Here is a 17841-nt window from a genome sequence, read left to right on the forward strand (position 1 = left end):
TATCTCTGTGTGATCTTGTTTCTAGAGTTAGCAGGCGGAGGACAGGCAGACACAAAACATTACCCTCACCAGCCATTCAGGTGGGTTCTACGCCATCTCTCAGGTGAGGGGGTCATCAAAGAAATTGTCACAGCCGACACCCCATCTTTTGAATTCAGGCTAAAACACATTTTTCCCTCGCATACAGGGCACCCCAAATTTGAGGAGATGACATTATTTCAGACCTACTGGTGCCCTGCTTCCAACCCAGGAAAAAGTTACTGTCATTACCCAGGGTATGGATATTGTGGATATTGGGGGTGTGAAACTATTGTGACAAGCAATGAATGGAAGCCACAACAGCCTGATAAGTTCCTGCAAATTAAGTATACTCCCTACGGCTGTCTTGAACCAAAATTTGGTATGGATGGGTACGTGGTTTTGCCCCAAGGAAGGAAACAGCCCACCTGCACAGGCTATATAGTAACAATACTGCAGCCGACCCATGATGGCTGGGCCACGGGCAAAATGTGGACAGCATTTGTTTATCTCTCTTGCCGCATCTGGGCGAACATACAAATTATCAGATTCCCACCTCCAATATCCCAGTCAATCTAACCCAATCCAATTCTTGCAATGAATAGACCCAGGAAGGGGATCACAGCTAACGGTAGTTCCAGCCACAAAACACAGATGCTAAAACTTACCTCCTCCCCATCCGATCTCTTAGCCAAACCAACCCTCTCCAATCCATTCTTAAGCGTGTTAAATGCTATCTTCTTATCGTTAAACCAATCCAACCCAAACATCACAGAGTCAGGCTGGTTATGCTATGATGCACAACCCCCTTTTTACAAAGGTGTTGCCCTCAATCTCCCATTCATCTTCTCAAAGTCAGACAATCCACGCCAATGCAGATGGGACACCCCCTGGAGAGGCATAACCCTAAGTCAGGTTACGGGCCTAGGCAAATGCTTTGGCAATGCAACCTTGGCAAAGCAGATGGGTAATGTCTGCCGGGAATTTGTCAAACTTAAGGGAGGGAAGTTCCAGTGTGTGATCCCAGCTGCATCGGGAATGTGGGTCTGTCAACGATCCGGGGTAAGCCCATGTGTACCCCTTGACAAATTCGATCATTCTACTGACTTTTGTGTCCAAGTTTTAATTGTCGCCAGAGTCCTGTATCACCAGGAAGAAGAGGTGTACCGCTTGTTCGAGGAACCTGACCGGCTCCACAAACGAGAAGTGATAACAGGCATCACCATCGCAATGCTCCTCGGTTTAGGAGCCAGCGGCGCTGCCACAGGCATCTCGGCCCTTGCAACACAACATCAAGGAGTGGCACAATGCAGATGACTGTCGATGAGGACTTGCAGAGGATTGAGAAATCCATTTCTTCCCTAGAAAAATCCCTTTCCTCGCTCTCAGAGGTTGTCCTCCAAAACAGGCGAGGACTGGACCTTTTGTTCATGCAGCAAGGAGGCCTGTGTGCCGCCTTGAAAGAGGAATGCTGCTTTTATGCAGACCACACCGGAGTCATAAGAGACTCCATGGCCGAACTGAGAAATCGGCTAAACCTAAGAAAAATGGACAGAGAAGCTCAACAGGGCTGGTTCGAGTCGTGGTTCAACCGGTCCCCATGGCTCACCACCCTGATTTCTACCCTAATAGGCCCACTCGCTATAATCTTACTAACCCTAATCTTCGGGCCTTGCATATTAAACAAACTGGTGCTATTCGTTAAAAAGCGTTTAGAAATGGTTAACATTATGTTTGTCGAGCGCTGACAATTACTTTAAGGCTTGCCAGTTACTAACACACTTACAATTTTATACTAATTTTACTAACCCATGAAATTTTGTAACCTCTACATTTTATAACTTTATACAATTTTTACTAATCATGAGGGAGGGGGGAAATGTGGAGAGTTAGGGATCTGCGTACGGAAAAAATCGGGCTGTACGGTCAGTCAGCACATCCCCCCTCCTGCAGTCAGACATTTGCTCTGCACCTGGCCACACCCAGCTGGACGTGGGCAGAAGGAAATGACACTGACTGCCCAAGCTATAAAAATCCTTGTGACCCCTCAATAAACGCCATTTGCTGTCCACCACGTTGGTGTCAGGAGCATATGGACTGAGTGACCCTGGGGTTTGGGCCACCGTGCCACACTAAGAACCAGGTTGCCATGTCTTGAGAAGGCAACAGGGTCAAGGTGCTTTTCTTTCTTATGGGAAAAAAGCACCTTTCACATCCAGGCACCCATGACCAAAGTTGGGAATCCACCTCCAGAAATCCCTATATCCAAGGATTTCTCCCACACAAAAGCTGCCAGGAGAGACAGGTCTGGCTGGCCTTGGTTTCTGAAGAGCTGTTTCTCATCTTCCTTTGAAACACTGGGGCTCTGTACTTTCCATCTTACTGAAAAGAACTCTTCTTCCTATCCTGGTGCCCACAGCCAAATCTGAGATTCCACCTCCAAAATTCCCTATATCAAAGGATTTCCCCCAGATGAAAGGTTCCAGGAGAGAAAGGTCTGGCTGAATTTGCCTCTCAGGAGCCTTCTCTCTCTGCTTCTGCCCCTGAAACACTTGGGCTCTGTGCTTTCCTTCCTGTGGGAAAAACCATCCTAGATATCATAGATATTTGCAGAAATGGCCAAAATTGGGATTCCATCTGCAAAATTCTCTATATCCAAGGGCTGCTTTCAGACCGAAGCTACCAGGACAGAGAGCTCTGGCTGGCCTTGGCCTCTGATGGCTGCCTTTCATCTGGCCCTGAAACACCAGTGTTCCATGCTTTCCTTCCTATGGAAAAGAACCGTCCTTCTTCTCCAGGCCAAAACTGGTATTCCACCTCTAAAATTCCCTATACCCAGAGATTGCTCCCTGACAAAATCTGCCAGCATTATCTAATCTGGCTGCCCTTGGCCTCTGGCGGCTTCCCCTCATCTGCCCCTGGAACACTGGGGCTTGGTTGTTTCCTTCCTATGGAGACCATGGTGACACTGTGAGGACCTGGTGGAACCATGGAGACCATTGTGACACTTTGGGATAACATGCTGACACTGTGGGGCTTCGTGGAACCAAGAGACCACCATGGCTCTGTGGGGCCTCATGGAACCATGGAGACCATTAGGACCCTTCAGGGCCTCGTGTAACCACGGGGCCATTGTGACACCTCAGGCCCTCATGGAAGCAACGGAGCCACTGGGACATTTTGGAGCCTCATAGAACCAGGGGAACATGGAACAGCTCTGGCTGATTTGGTCTCCCAGGGGGGACCTGACAGGTCTGGCAGATCTTGGAATGTCAAGGGCTGCCTCTCATCTTCCCATGAAACACTGGGGCTCCATGCTTTCCTTCCTATGGAAAGAACTGTCTCTCTTTTATGAACCCCATGGACAAAATTGGTATTCCCCATTAAAAATATCCTGTATGCAAGGGTATTCGCAGAAGAAAAACCTGCCAGATCTGCCTGCCTGGGCTTCTGGTGGTCACATCTCATCTTCCTTGGAAGCACCAGGGCTCTGTGCCTGCCTTCCTATGGAAAAGAACTGGCCTTGTCCAGGGGCCATGGCAAAAATTGGAATTTGGTTGCCAAAACTCCATCTATCCTGGGATTGCTCCCAGACAAAAGCTGGCCGGATAGACAGCTCTGCCTGGTCTTGGCCTCTGGTGATATTCTAAGACTATGAGCTGAATGTTTTCATCAGAAAACACCTTGGAGAGGGCGGAAAGATCTCCCAGGCTGGGATTTGCAGGCCTCAAGAACATAACTCATGTATGGAGGTGGATGTGCCAGGGCTCACCTGTGAAGAGACTGAGGAGAGAACAGCAGTGTCCTGGAAGAGCTGGAAGGGTGGATTCGGAAACGGTTGAGCTTTTTCTCCATAATGGGAAACAGCCAGATAGAGAAATTATACCACAAATGCAGAAGGGGAGACCAAGACTTCCCTCCCAGGGCAGGGCTGTGGAGCAACACATCCCCCGGAACGAGCCTGGGTCACCCCCAGGCTTTGTGTGGGCAGGCAGGAGGCAGAGCTGTCAGCAAAGGAAGGGCCCAGCCAGGTGGGGCAGCCAAGGGATGCTGACAGCCTGCAGGGACAGAGGCGCAGGGCAGGGACACCGTGGGACAGCCTGGACTGCACAGGGCACAGGGATGGGCAGCAGCTGCAAGACAGCCCTGCCAGAGCCAACTTGGGCAGCACTTTGGCCATGGCTGCTGGGCCTGGGCCTGAGGCCACGAGGGGACAAGTGACCCTTGCAGGGCTGGGGCCTCATTGCCTCCTTGTCCCTGCTCAGCAGCCTGGCAGGGGCCAACCCATGCTCCTGCCCTTGCCATTGCACATCCCCACATGCCAGTGCCCATCCCGGGAAGAGCCCTGAGCAAGGAGGGAGGGACAGGATCTGCCTGGCCAGGGGCTGGGGCTCAGGCCTTGGCCCTTTGCATTCCTGAAACACATCCAGGTGTGCTCAGCACCAGAGACACCTTTGCCTTGTTTGTCCCCAGCTGTCACCACTGCCTCCAGTGTTCTGCTCTAACTGGAACATGGGGACACTTTCCCAGTTGTGTCTCTCCACAGAACCCATTAAAACTTTTTTTAAGTTCAGTGTTTTGATTTAACTTTGAGTTCTTGAGAAGTTTTTTGAACGCTCTCTCAGGGACTGAGGCTGATGTAAAAAACACCCAAGCCTCATGAGGCTCATTAAAGTCCTTGTGCTGTGTCTGTGCTGCTGAGCTTTAAAGGAACAGCTCTTCCCAGGGCCAGCTCCTCTCCCAGCCCAGCAGGGCTGAGGGCTCTGCCTGCAGGCACTGAGGGGACAGGAGCCAGGCAGAGACAGGCTGAAGGCAATCAGGATTGGGAAGAGATTGAGCTGAGACTTCACCTGGGGAAACATTTTCACAGCCCTGTTCATGGTGAGTGTGTGGGCGCAGGGCAGTGTCCCCTGTGCTCCTGGAGGGATCTCCTGAAGCCAGCACACCCCACAGCCTGGGGGATGTGTCAAGAGGACTCCCCCAGTTTCTCTGTGGCACAGGAGCAGGAGGAGGAGGATGTGATGCAGAGCGGGGCTGCCCTGGGCACTGTCAGAGGGACAGAGCAGGACGGCTCCTGCTGCCAGGGACGGCTGCAGGGGGTGAAGCTGGGGCTGCAGCCAGGGCTGCCCAGGGCTGTCCTGCAGAGCAGCTCCTGCAGCCCTCAGGTCTCTTGGCCAGCCCAGGGCATGTGCCAGCTGTCAGGGGCAGCTCTCAGCCTGCCTGGCAGCTCCCCATGGACGTTGCAGGGGAGAAGTTGGAGGTGGAAGGAGCCATCCCCATCTGGGCAGATTTCTCCTGCTCTGGAGATGGTGCTGCATGGCCAGGGCTGCTCTCAGCTTCCTCCTAAAGGGAAGGGAAAGGGGCTGTCAGCTTTGGCTCTGTCACTGAGACTCCTGCACTGTCACCCTGGGCATCAGCAGATGGGCCTCAGATCTCCCTCAGAAAGTGCCTCCTCAGCCTCCTCTCCCTACAGACAGCAGCAGCAGCACCTTGGCTTGCAGCATCTCTTTTGTCCGTCCTGCCCTTAAGGCCCTGCTGCCAGGGAGATGCCCCTGGGCAGTGCCCTGTTCTGGGAGGGGTCTGCAGAGCAGAGCTGAGCCCCAGGGCTGGGCTGCGCTCTGGCAGCACTGGCAGGGACAGGGCTTGGATAGGGAGAAACAACTCCCAGTAGGCACAAATCGAGGCAGCAGAGAGCCAGACCAACCCTTGGCATCCCTCCCTGTCCAGCTGTGTAGGGAAAGAGAGAAGGGCTTAGAGAAATTGACTTTTAAACTGGAGTCTTTAAAAACTCGACTTCTTTTTCAAGCTCAGTTTATGTTGGATCACCCTGAACTAGAGGGAGGTGGAATGGGCAAAGTGCACCTGTGTGGGGACCAGCAGGTCTGACTGCAATGGGGCAGAGGGAGCCCTGTTTTCCCTGTGGGCTTCCCCAGGGTTCAGGCTGAGAGCAGTGCTTAAGATGAATCAGTAAATCAGGAGCATAAAACCAAGCTCAAGAATAAACATATTGAGTGAAGTATCCCCACAGGTAAAGAAGTAGCTTTGAGAGAATTCCTAAAATAACCCTATAGGGTTTATTCCAAGAGCTTGGTCTCAGCTTTTCAATGTCTTGTTTCTACAGTCCACAACGCCCAGAGTTAGGAATGTCCAACAGCAGCTCCATCAGCCACTTCCTCCTGCTGGCATTGGCAGACACGCGGCAGCTGCAGCTCCTGCACTTCTGCCTCATGCTGGGCATCTCCCTGGCTGCCCTCCTGGGCAACGGCCTCATCATCAGCGCCGTAGCCTGCGGCCACCACCTGCACACGCCCATGTTCTTCTTCCTGCTCAACCTGGCCCTCGCTGACCTGGGCTCCATCTGCACCACTGTCCCCAAAGCCATGCACAATTCCCTCTGGGACACCAGGAACATCTCATACTCAGGATGTGCTGCACAGGTATTTTTCTTTGCCTTTTTCATTGCATCAGAATTTGCATTTCTCACCATCATGTGCTACGACTGCTATGTGTCCATCTGCAAACCCCTGCACTACGGGACCCTCCTGGGCAGCAGAGCTTGTGCCCACATGGCAGCAGCTGCCTGGGCCAGTGCCTTTCTCAATGCTCTGCTGCACACAGCCAATACATTTTCCCTGCCCCTGTGCCACGGCAATGCCCTGAGCCAGTTCTTCTGTGAAATCCCCCAGATCCTAAAGCTCTCATGCTCACACTCCAGCTTAAGGGAAGTTGGGCTTCTTGTGGTCACTTTCTGTTTAGGGTTTGGTTGTTTTGTGTTCATTGTTTTCTCCTATGTGCAGATCTTCAGGGCTGTGCTGAGGATCCCCTCCGAGCAGGGACGGCACAAAGCCTTTTCCACCTGCCTCCCTCACCTGGCTGTGGTCTCCCTGTTCCTCAGCACTGACACATTTGCTCACCTGAAGCCCTCCTCCATCTCCTCCCCATCCCTGGATGTAGCAGTGTCCGTTCTGTACTTGGTGGTGTCTCCAGCCCTAAACCCCCTCATCTACAGCCTGAGGAACCAGCAGCTCAAGGAATCTCTCAGGAAAGCTGTGACTGGATGCTTTTCAGCCTTTTCATTGTCCCATAAGAGCCCTCACAGTGCTTTGCATTGGGAGCCCCAAAGGAGCTGGAAACACACCCCTGCTTTGGCTCCTGCTGTCTCTCAGCATTCTCCCTCTCTCAAGGGGCTGCAAGTGGGTCAGATCCTGGGAAGGGAGAGCAGGCCAGAGACCCAAATTAACCAAAGAGATATTCCAGACTGTATGGCCCCAGTTCTGGTATAAAAGCTAAGGAAGGAGGAAGAATAGGGGGCATTTCCTATTTACAGTGTTTGTCTTCTTGATAAACCACTCCAGCTGCTGAAGTTCTGCTTCCTAGGAAGTGGCTGAACATCACTTGCTGATAGAAGAAGAGATTAAAATTATTGGGGTTTTTCCTCATTGCTGGTGCCTGTAAAAACTTCCCCTTTTGCTATAGAAAACTGCCTTATCTCAGTCCACAATTTGTCTCCCATAACATTTTCTCTCCCCTGTGCAGCCAAGGAGGGGAGTGCTAGAGCTGCTTGGTAGGCACACAGACTCCATCAGAGGTAACCCATCAGAACAAGCCACAGAAGGCCTGCTTTCTTCTGTCAGCAGCTCTCAGTGCATATCATGAGAGGCCAAGTCTGCCCTTAAGTATATTTTAAATTTTTTTCTAATTCTGATTCTATACAATAAAAGAAATGCTCTTATCCACCCCCTTCAATTTCATTATCCCTCCTACTTGTGTGACCCAGAGAAATTGTGTAAGAAGGGAGTCTCACATTGTGTTTAGGTGAAATAAATGAATATGCAACCACTTTGTAAAAAATTTTATACTATTCTTATCACAGCAGGAATGAACAGAAATGGGCACAGCTTTATGGCTGCCCCAGCTGTGGCATGGGCCCTGGGCCTGGAGCAGGAGCAGCTCTTGAGGGCCCCGAGGCCGGGACTCCTGTGGTGCCCTGTGCAGATGGGATGGCAGCAGGGGCTGCAGAGCTCTCAGCACCTCAGCCCGAGGGGAGCAGGGCAGCCAGGGAGCCTCCTTTGGCCTTGGCCAAACACCTTCCCCCATGGTGGGGCTGAGTCCTGTGGCAGCTGCAGCTGCTGCTGTGCCCTTGCCAGGGGCTGAGGCCGTGGGGCAGTGCCCAGAGCAGCCTGGCCTGAGCAGAGCTGTGGGGCCAGAGCCAGCTGGGATGGGCTGGGGAGTGGCCCTTGGTGCTGCCCAGAGCTCAGGGTGGCGGGCAGAGCTTGCAGAGAGCTGGGCTGGGCTCAGAGAGCCTGGCCCAGAAACCATCAGTGTCCATCTCAGCCTGGCTGAGTGTGCAGGGGCAGGACTCAGGCCAGGCCTTGTGGGGCAGGGCCAGCACCTGTGCAAGGCATTGCAAACAGGCGAGTGGCCCAGAGAGGAGGCTGCTCTGTGCCCTTGGTGGCATGGACAGAGCAGGGAGGGGGCCCAGGACATTTGCCAGCACCAGCCTCTGTGCCCATGCATTGGCAGCCCTGGCTGCTGAGCTCAGCTTTGGCCTGGGCTGAGTTTGGCTGTGGCCCAGCTCCATCCTCCTGCAGGGCTCAGGGCCTGTTCCCGGCCATGGCCAGCCCTGGCTGCCTCTCTTCTGGCCCAGAGGCCGGCAGAGCCCGGGGCAGGGCTGTCTGTGCAGCCCCACAGGTGCCAGGGGCTCTGCAGGAGCTGGCAGAGGCTGCCCAGCAGGGAGGCCATGGGGCACAGAGCCCCAAGGCTGCTGTGGGCACCACGGCACAGGGGCCGTTCCCAGCCGCAATGCTCCTGGCCTGGGCTGGGCCTGCACAGGGGCTGGGCCACCATGGCTGGGCCAGCACAGGGCCACAAAGGGGCCACACAGCCGCTGCCGGGGCTGACAGCAAGGCCAGGCACACACAAGCAATTGCTGAGCATGGCCTGCGCTGGCCAGGCCTGACTGTGCCAAAGACAGAGCTCAGCTGCCCTTGGGGGCTGCAGGAACAGTCCAGAGCCAAAAGAGCCTCCATGGCTGTGCTGGAGACCAAGGCTGCAGGAGGGAAATGCTGCGGGAAGGGGAGGGCATTGAATTCCAGCACACACCTCAGCTCTCTGATGATCCCGGCACCATGCTGGGCCCTGTTTGAGACTGGAGCAGAGCAGATGTTGATGGGACAGGAGCCCTGTGGGGCTGTCAGGGACCTGCAGCCTGCAAGGTGCTCTGCTCTCCCTCAGGTGCTCTCAGAGAGATCCAGTTCCAGCTGGGCACCTCAGGGCACAAGTGGCACTGCCTGTTCATGGGCACACAGCTGATGTCTGTCTGGAAAGTGGCACAGGTTTTAATACCTGTTAGTTTCCTAATATACAAATGGATCTTTGTTACCTGGGTCATTTGAGTACTTTTAAGCCATGACAAATTTTTCCCACCAGGAACAGGAACTTCCTGGAAGTGTAATGATGGCAGAAGAACAAGTACTGATCTTCCTGTGGGCTTGTGTCACCAATATCCAGTGTATTACTTCCTCTCAGTCTTCCTTCATGTGTTTCCAGCTCTCCTGGTTAGATGGCCATGTCTAAGGATGCCCCTTCACTAGAGCAGCTGGATCGATGCCCTGCCCACCTTGGTGGTTTTTGATTTCTTCCTCCAGATGCTCTCTGGTCTTTCAAGTGCCTGTCAAATGGCTGGTTTCATGCTTTTAGTTGCAGAGAGTTACCCCATATTTCTGAAGTTCAAATAAATATCATGTTAGTCAACATCTTAATTGTGTTTATATCTATCACTTAATTTTTCCTATGTCTTTGCCTAAAACTGTAATGTACAGAAATCCCTTGGGGATGGGGGACATTTCAGATGCTGCTGGTACATCACAGAGAGCTGAGGAAAGAGCTGTGAGGAATATTAAACTGTTCAAATGTTCGACTGTAGCATTGTGTGTGTTTTATATGGGTTTATTGTAAAGTTGGTTCTTTTTTATAAGTTAATAATTTGATTTGACCCTCGGTTCCCTCCATGTTCTCCCTCCTAATGGTTTGTTTCTCCCACCTGTTGCCTGTCAATCATTGTAACCGTCACCTCTCATGTCGAGAATCTTCTATGTCAATCATCCCTCACCTAGAATATGATTTTTCCCTTCAGCCTTTTCTCTCCTCTGGGCCCTTCCTATTGGTTCAGTTGTGTCCCTCGCTGCTCCCCTGGGTTTTGCTCATTGGCCCCTCGTGTCTCTTCTGTTGCCCCCATCCCTTTTTTAAGTGCCTCCCTAACGGTTTTTACCTGACACCGTCACTGGCCCCACCTGGGCTAAAAAGGCGCCTTGGCATCCACACACTTGTCCACTCCTTCATTCCATTACCTCAGTTCTTCGTAGTCCTGCTCTCGCCTGCATCACCACACCACAGACGGAGTCACTACTCAGGGGTTCTTGCCGAGAACCTGGGAGTGGTGGGATTCATAGTCTCCACCGGTCACTCCAGGAGCGGCTAGCCAGCCGGTCAGCTCCAGTGGCTGTGGAAGTGAGACTGCGTTCAACGTGTGTTTGTTGGCAAGAAACCTTTCTGTGCCTCTGAGTGTCACCAGGCCCTGAGCCCAAAGGACACAAACCTGATGAGTTGTGTTTCCCACTGCAGGGGCTGCACGTGGACCTTGGCTCTGCACAGGAGAGCTCTTCATCCCCTTTCTCTCTTTTCCTCCCTCTGGGCATGGAGGGAGCTCCTGGCTTCAGTGTGTGACTCGTGTGTGCAAAGAGCAAATCTGGGCAGAATTGGGGCAGGGAGGGTTTGGGGGGACCTTGGGATCTGTGCTGGGTTCAGAAGGTTTTCCATTGCTCTGAGACTGCCTGCTGTGGAAAGTGGATTCAATATCCCACAGAGTAATGACTTTTGCATTGATGGAGCTGTGCTTTCCCTTGGCTTTGTTGGCTGACAAGAAATGAACATCCCTCTGTGTCTCGGGCAGCTCCTTCTCCAAGGAAAGCAGGTGGGAGCTGGAGCCAAGGAGCTGAAAGCTGCAGGTGCAGCCTGGGCTGGAGGGAGCTCAGATTTGCACAAGGCTGCTCTGAGTGCCAGGGCTTAAATGGGGGAAATGGTGGGGTGGGGGTAGGGACAGAGTGATTGATTGTCAGCCGAGAAGGATCTTGATTTTCATCTCTATACAAACTGCATGAGGAGGTACTTGGATTCAATGTCAATTGGAGATTGCATATATCAATGAATTAACAGGAAAACAAAACTAAATTGGACCTAAAAAATGTTTTCTCACTGTCTTTTTAAATATCATGTATTCACTTTGAATACACTACTGGGATCTATGTAACTACACATTATTTGGAAACTGAAATAAAATTATTTCGCAGAGGCTTGGCTTGTAAGGTGTTGGAGTGTTATTGAGCCCTGGGACACTGAATTCCTGCACTGAAGAGCTGAAGGCTGAACAAGCTTCTGCAGCAGGAAAATTCAGCAGCAGCCTCCAAGGTGCTGAGGATGTCAGCAGCCCCCACCGAGGCCATCCCTGCCCAGAGACCGTGGGGGAATGGGCAGACAAGGAGAGCGTCCCTGGGGCTGGGGCAGCACAACTCAGAGGCAGCAGCGGCTCCAGCTGGGAAATGGAGTGTGGAATGTGGCTGGGAAAGCCCTGCCTGGGCTGGGCCAAGCAGGACACACAAGCCCTGACTCCCATTCCCCAAAAAACTCTCTCAAGGAGACATTTAAAAGGAATTACAATTGTTTGTGTCCTCTGAGTAGGATGTACTGGAGAAATACCAGCAAGAGATTTTCAGGACCCCAAAACAACAAAACAGACTTTGCTGGTAACTTCACAAAATGAGAGAAATTTTAGCAACTGGTTTAAAACGACATTCAATCAACACAGAACACTTCTTAAAGCACTGACTTGGCCCATTCAACTTCACAAACTCTAAGCTATTTGAATGTTACATTACTCAAATTTACAAAAGGACAGAAATAGAAGAAAATGACAGAAAGAGGGAAAGGCAAAAAAATACAGAGGAGCACAAACAGAGGTACCAACTCCTGGATTCCAGCACATTTCAGATGGAAATTCCAAGAGGAGGCAGGGTCAAGATGTGTGCTTGCCTTGTCGTCAGTCTTCAATACCCCTTGGTCTCCCTGGGCCCTTCCCCCAGGTGGGCCTTGGGCTCATTTGGTCCCTCAGGAGCTGGGCTGGGGCTGCAGAGGTGGCTGTGGAGCATTGCCTGTGCTGTGCCAGGGACTGGCAGCCACTGCTGGGCTGGGATAGAGGCTCTGGGGAGATTGGGGTTCCAGGGCAGGGCAGGGCTGGGGTTCCAGGGCAGGGCAAGCCTGGACCTGCCCCTTCCTCCCCCCCCCCGCCCCTGACAAAATGTTTTCAGCCAACAATCTCCTCCAGTCTGTCACAATGCACAATGTTGGAGGTGAAATCCCAATCTCGGCCATGGGCACCTGGACTAGAAGGAGAGTTCTTTCCCAAAGTTAGGAAAGCACAGAGCCTTCCCCAGAGTTTTGGGGACAGATGAAAGGTGACCCTTGTGAAACCATTACCAGCCAGATTTGTCCTGACAATCTTCCTATTGGAACAATCTCTGGATATATGGAATTTTGGAGGTGAAATCCCAGTTCTGGCCATGGGTGTCTGGAGGAGAAGGCCACTTCTTTTCCATGAGAAGGAAAGCACAGAGCCCCAGTATTTCAATAGCAGATGAGGAGACTCTCAGTGTGCCAAGGTCAGCTGGACCAGGCACAATCGCCTGTTGATTACAAGAAGACCTGCAGTGTCACAATAGACCCTCGGTTCAATGAAGTCCAGCATTGTCACAGTGGTCCTTAGGTTTCATAAGGCCCAGTGGTGTCACAATGGTCCCGTAGCTCTCCAGGCCCTACAATATTACGTGACTCCTCTGTTCCATGAGCCCTGAAATGTCACAATTAACCTTTGGACCCTGGGGGTTTGTAGTGTCACAATGTTCTCCTTTGGGTCAACAGTTTCACAAGGGACCAATTATGACACGAGGCCCCACTATGTCACAATGGTTGGTTTCATGCAGCCCTGCAGTGTCACAAAGGCCTCTTGGTTTCCCAAGGCCCCACAGTATCACAATGGTCCTCTTGGTTCTGTAAGGAACCCCAGGGTCACAATGGTCTCACTGGTTCCATGAGGTTCCACAGAGTCACAGTGGACCCTTGGTTGGATGGGGCCTGCCAGTGTCACAATGATCCCTATATTCATGGAGCCACACACTATCACTACAATTCCCTTGTTCCATGAGGCTCAGCAATGTCACAGTGCTCTCCATGATTCCATGAGGCCCCACAGTGTCACAATGGTCCCTTGGTCTCACAGGGCCCCACAGTGTCACAATGGTCCCTTGGTTCCATGGGCCCTGTGCTGCTGCATTCCCCCCTCCCCTTCTCAGGCAGCCCTGCCAGCTGAGAAATGCTCCTTGGGCCTCAGCCTTGGCCAACAGCCTCTGGGCTCAGCCCCTCTGCAGCTCATCACAAACACTGTCTGCTCCAGGCACTGCTGCTGCCCAACCAGCTCCTGCTTTCTTTAGCAACAGCCCTGGGAACTGTTTTTGTTCCCTCAGTGGCACAACATCCCTGTTCTCACACTGCCAAAGAAAGCTGTTGGTGCCAAGTGTGGCCAGGATGAGCCATTGCTGGGACTGCAGCCCCTCTCTTGGGGCCCTGCACTCAGTGCTCCAAAAGGAGCCCTTGGAGCTCTCCTGGGCCAGCGACTCCCTCTGAGTGGGGCCTCTCCCAGCCGGGAACTCTCCCATTTGCTGCACTCAGGGATCCCGAACAACGACAGAGCCTGGGCTGATCCCCCCACTCCTCCAGGCTCAACCCTTCACTCACTGGGGAGATGGCAAAGGATCCACAGGGAGCATTTCCTGCCCTCAGGGGAATTTCTCCCAGGTGCCTGGCACTGACTCTTTGTGTCTGTGTGCACACAGGAGTGCCTGTGCTGGGGAAATGTGGCAGAAATGCTCCTCTCTGAGGGGTTGGAGTGCCTTGGATAGCTGAGTCAGTCAGATATCCAGATATCAGTAGGTAAGGACAAGTCACAAGGTCTAAACTAAGTTAAATGCTCCTGAGAGTTGTACTGTTTGTAAGTTGTTAAGTTTAAGTTATTAGCTAAGTTAAGGATTGTTAAGTGTGATTCCTCTGTTAAATTTCTAAGTCATAGGTTTTATTTTGGGTTAAATACTGTTAAGTGCTGCTCTTTCACTAAATTTTGAAGTTGACGGGATCAGGTAAAGTTTAGGAATAAGTTAAGTCCTTTAAAGTTTGGGCTCTGTTAAGCTTTTAGGCCATATTCCTTTTATCCTTGCCCTCACTGTCCCTGTGTCTCACACACACACAGGGACTGTTCTCGGTTCATTTCTGGTTTGATTGCCTGGATTCGGTTTGGTTTTGTTGTTGCTTTGTTTCCTTGGTGTGCCTGAAGTGTCCCCTCAGGAGCAGAGTGACTCTTGCCAAGGAACTTTGTGCTGCTTGAAATAAACAGGGCCAGGAGACTTCTTCTCCTTTTAATGCCTTTACTATAAGTGATCAGCTCAGGATTGGGCGGCTCGGCGGGGCTGCAGTCCCCGTCGTCTCTCCCAGGGCGACTCAGAGGATGAGGACGACATGCGCAGCTTTGTCCACCCGGGGCAGAGCTGGGGGTCCGGTCCCCGTGGGAGCCTTTAGGGCATCAACACCCTCCGATGTTGGATTGGTCTCAGTCTCACTTCCTCCCAGACCCGGCCCGGGGGCTCTTGAACGCAGGGTGAGGAACAGCGAAGGTTTTCAGCATCTCTGCAGGCCCAGCATGTTAGCGTTCAAAAACACGTAATCACAGGGATTATATGCGGTGCTTTTTATTAAGAGCTCTGGGAATCGGGGTATATTCAACCCATATCTGACTCCGACCATACATCCGAAATGATCATGTTTTATACTCTATTGTTTCATAACTTTCATGTTAATTATTAAACTTATATTGTTCTATTGTATACATAAATTTAGCCCCTCTCTGAATTTCCAACATAGTTTCTCACTATTCTTCTTATGGTTATATAATAATTACATTTAATTACTAAAAAATCATCACATCTAACAATTATACAATTTATCATACTGCTTACGCAGGTGCAGTTGATCTGGGAAAGCACAAAGCCCAACATTTTAGATTCTATCTTGAACTTTTTCCAGGGTTCCACTATCAAGCACTCCGCTCCTCTCATCCAGACATCACTCCAATCTCTCAACTCTTTGCTGGCTCGTTGCTTTTGGGGTTTTCTCAGCGCATTCGGAGCGGGGGTCCCACACAGCATGCTGGTCCTTGGAGTATTTTGCACATCCCTCCCCTCCAAAGTCTCTTCTCCTCGCTGTTCGGGAGGTCCCCACCCTTCACTGTCTCAGAGCGGGGCCATTACCTCGCCCCAGCCAGGGCTTTCACTGATACAAAAACAACCATTAACAACAGCGACCCGTAACTACCATAACACAGGCAGAACCCCAGCAGCAACAGTGGGAACCTTTTTCTCACAGAAAAAATCAACAGAATTTTTGTTCATAACATACTGGTCCGTACTGGTTTATACTGGTTTATACTGGTCCATATTGGTCCGTACTGGTCCATAGTGGTTTATACTGGTCCATACTGGTCCATACTGGTCCGTACTGGTCCGTACTGGTTTATACTGGTTTATACTGGTCCATACTGGTCCATACTGGTTTATATTGGTCCATATTGGTCCATACTGGTCCATACTGGTTCATACTGGTCCATACTGGTCCATACTGGTCCATACTGGTTTATACTGGTTTATACTGGTCCATACTGGTTTATACTGGTCCATACTGGTCCATACTGGTCCATACTGGTCCATACTGGTTTATACTGGTCCATACTGGTCATACTGGTTTATACTGGTCCATACTGGTCCATACTGGTCCATACTGGTCCATACTGGTTTATACTGGTCCATACTGGTCCATACTGGTCCATACTGGTTTATACTGGTTTATACTGGTCCATACTGGTTTATACTGGTCCATACTGGTCCATACTGGTTTATACTGGTCCATACTGGTCATACTGGTTTATACTGGTCCATACTGGTCCATACTGGTCCATACTGGTCCATACTGGTTTATACTGGTCCATACTGGTCCATACTGGTCCGTACTGGTTTATACTGGTTTATACTGGTCCATATTGGTCCATACTGGTCCGTACTGGTTTATACTGGTTTATACTGGTCCATACTGGTCCGTACTGGTCCATAGTGGTTTATACTGGTCCATACTGGTCCATACTGGTTTATACTGGTCCATATTGGTCCATACTGGTCCATACTGGTTTATACTGGTCCATACTGGTCCATACTGGTCCATACTGGTCCATACTGGTTTATACTGGTCCATACTGGTCATACTGGTCCATACCAGTCCATACTGGTCCGTACTGGTCCGTACTGGTCTCTGACCCCTCCCCTCCCCCCCAGGTGCCTCCAGTCCGTTCCAGTACGGTGAGTGACAAACTGGGACAAACTGGGAGGGCCCCAAAGTGTCCCCAAATGTCCCCAAATGTCCCCAAAATGTCCCCAAAATGGCCCCAAATGGCCCCAAATGTCCCCAAAGGGCCCCAAATGTCCCCAAAATGTCCCCAAAATGTCCCCAAATGTCCCCAGCAAAGGCAATGAATAAAAATGGTTGAAAAAATGGGATTTTGGTCACTGGGGGAGGGGACACGGGGACAGCGGTGGCACCGGGAGGGGACATCGGGGCCATCATGGCCTTGGGGACATCGGGCCATTGGTGGCCTTGGGGACACTGAGGCGATGGTGGCACCGGAAGAGGACACGAGGGCAGTGGTGACACTGAGGTGACAATGGTGGCCTTGGGGACATCAGGACATTGGTGGCACCAGAGAGTGTCACAAAGCCAAGGGTGACATCGGGGTGACAGCGACTGTGGGGACATCGGGGCAGGGGTGGTGGCCTTGGGGACATCAGGTCAATGATGGTGGCCTTGGGGACATCAAGGTGAGGGTGGCCTTGGGGACACTGGGGTGATGGTGGCACCAGAAGAGGATGTGAGAGCAGCGGTGACACTGAGGTGACAATGGTGGCCTTGGGGACATCGGGGCCATGGTGGCACCAGAGAATGACACAATGCCAAGGGTGACACTGGGAGGTGATGGTGGCCTTGGGGACACTGAGGTGATGGTGGCCTAGGGGACATCGGGTCATTGGTGACACCAGGAGGGGACACAAGGCCTTGGGGACATTGAGTGATGGTGGCCTTGGGGACACCGGGTCATTGGTGGCCGTGGGGACACTGAGGCGATGGTGGCACCGGAAGAGGACACGAGGGCAGCGGTGACACTGAGGTGACAATGGTGGCCTTGGGGACACTGGGACATGAGTGGATTTGGGGACACTGGGGCCATGGTGGCACCAGGAGGGGACCTTGGGTCAGTGGTGGCCTTGGGGACATCGGGTCAGTGGTGGCACCAGGAGGGGACACAAAGCCAAGGGTGACATCGGGGTGACAGCGACTGTGGGGACATCGGGGCAGGGGTGGTGGCCTTGGGGACATCAGGACGATGGTGGCACCAGGAGGGGACATTGAGTGATGGTGGCCTTGGGGACACTGAGGCCATGGTGGCACCAGGAGGGGACATCAAGGTGACAGTGGCTCTGGGGACACTGAGTCACTGGTGGCCTTGGGGACATTGAGATGATGGTGGCCTTGGGGACATTGGGGTGAGGGTGGCCGTGGGGACATCGGGTCATTGGTGGCCTTGGGGACATCGGGACACCGGTGGCCATGGGGACATTGGGT

The 17841-nt window shown here is 52.1% G+C and overlaps 1 protein-coding gene across 1 annotated transcript; it reads left to right on the forward strand.

Annotated features, from left to right (window-relative positions):
• The first annotated feature begins 1056 nt into the window (after positions 1 to 1056).
• LOC131571832 (olfactory receptor 14A16-like) lies at positions 1057 to 16531 on the forward strand. Its single transcript, XM_058824598.1, has 7 exons — positions 1057 to 1080; positions 1171 to 1299; positions 6276 to 6491; positions 6537 to 7067; positions 7185 to 7211; positions 7555 to 7606; positions 16500 to 16531. The coding sequence occupies exons 1-7, from the start codon at positions 1057 to 1059 to the stop codon at positions 16529 to 16531; spliced, it is 1011 nt and encodes a 336-aa protein (XP_058680581.1).
• Positions 16532 to 17841: the final 1310 nt, after the last annotated feature.

Source organism: Ammospiza caudacuta, unplaced genomic scaffold, assembly GCF_027887145.1.
Source record: "Ammospiza caudacuta isolate bAmmCau1 unplaced genomic scaffold, bAmmCau1.pri scaffold_39, whole genome shotgun sequence".
NCBI classification, from domain to species: Eukaryota; Metazoa; Chordata; class Aves; order Passeriformes; family Passerellidae; genus Ammospiza; species Ammospiza caudacuta.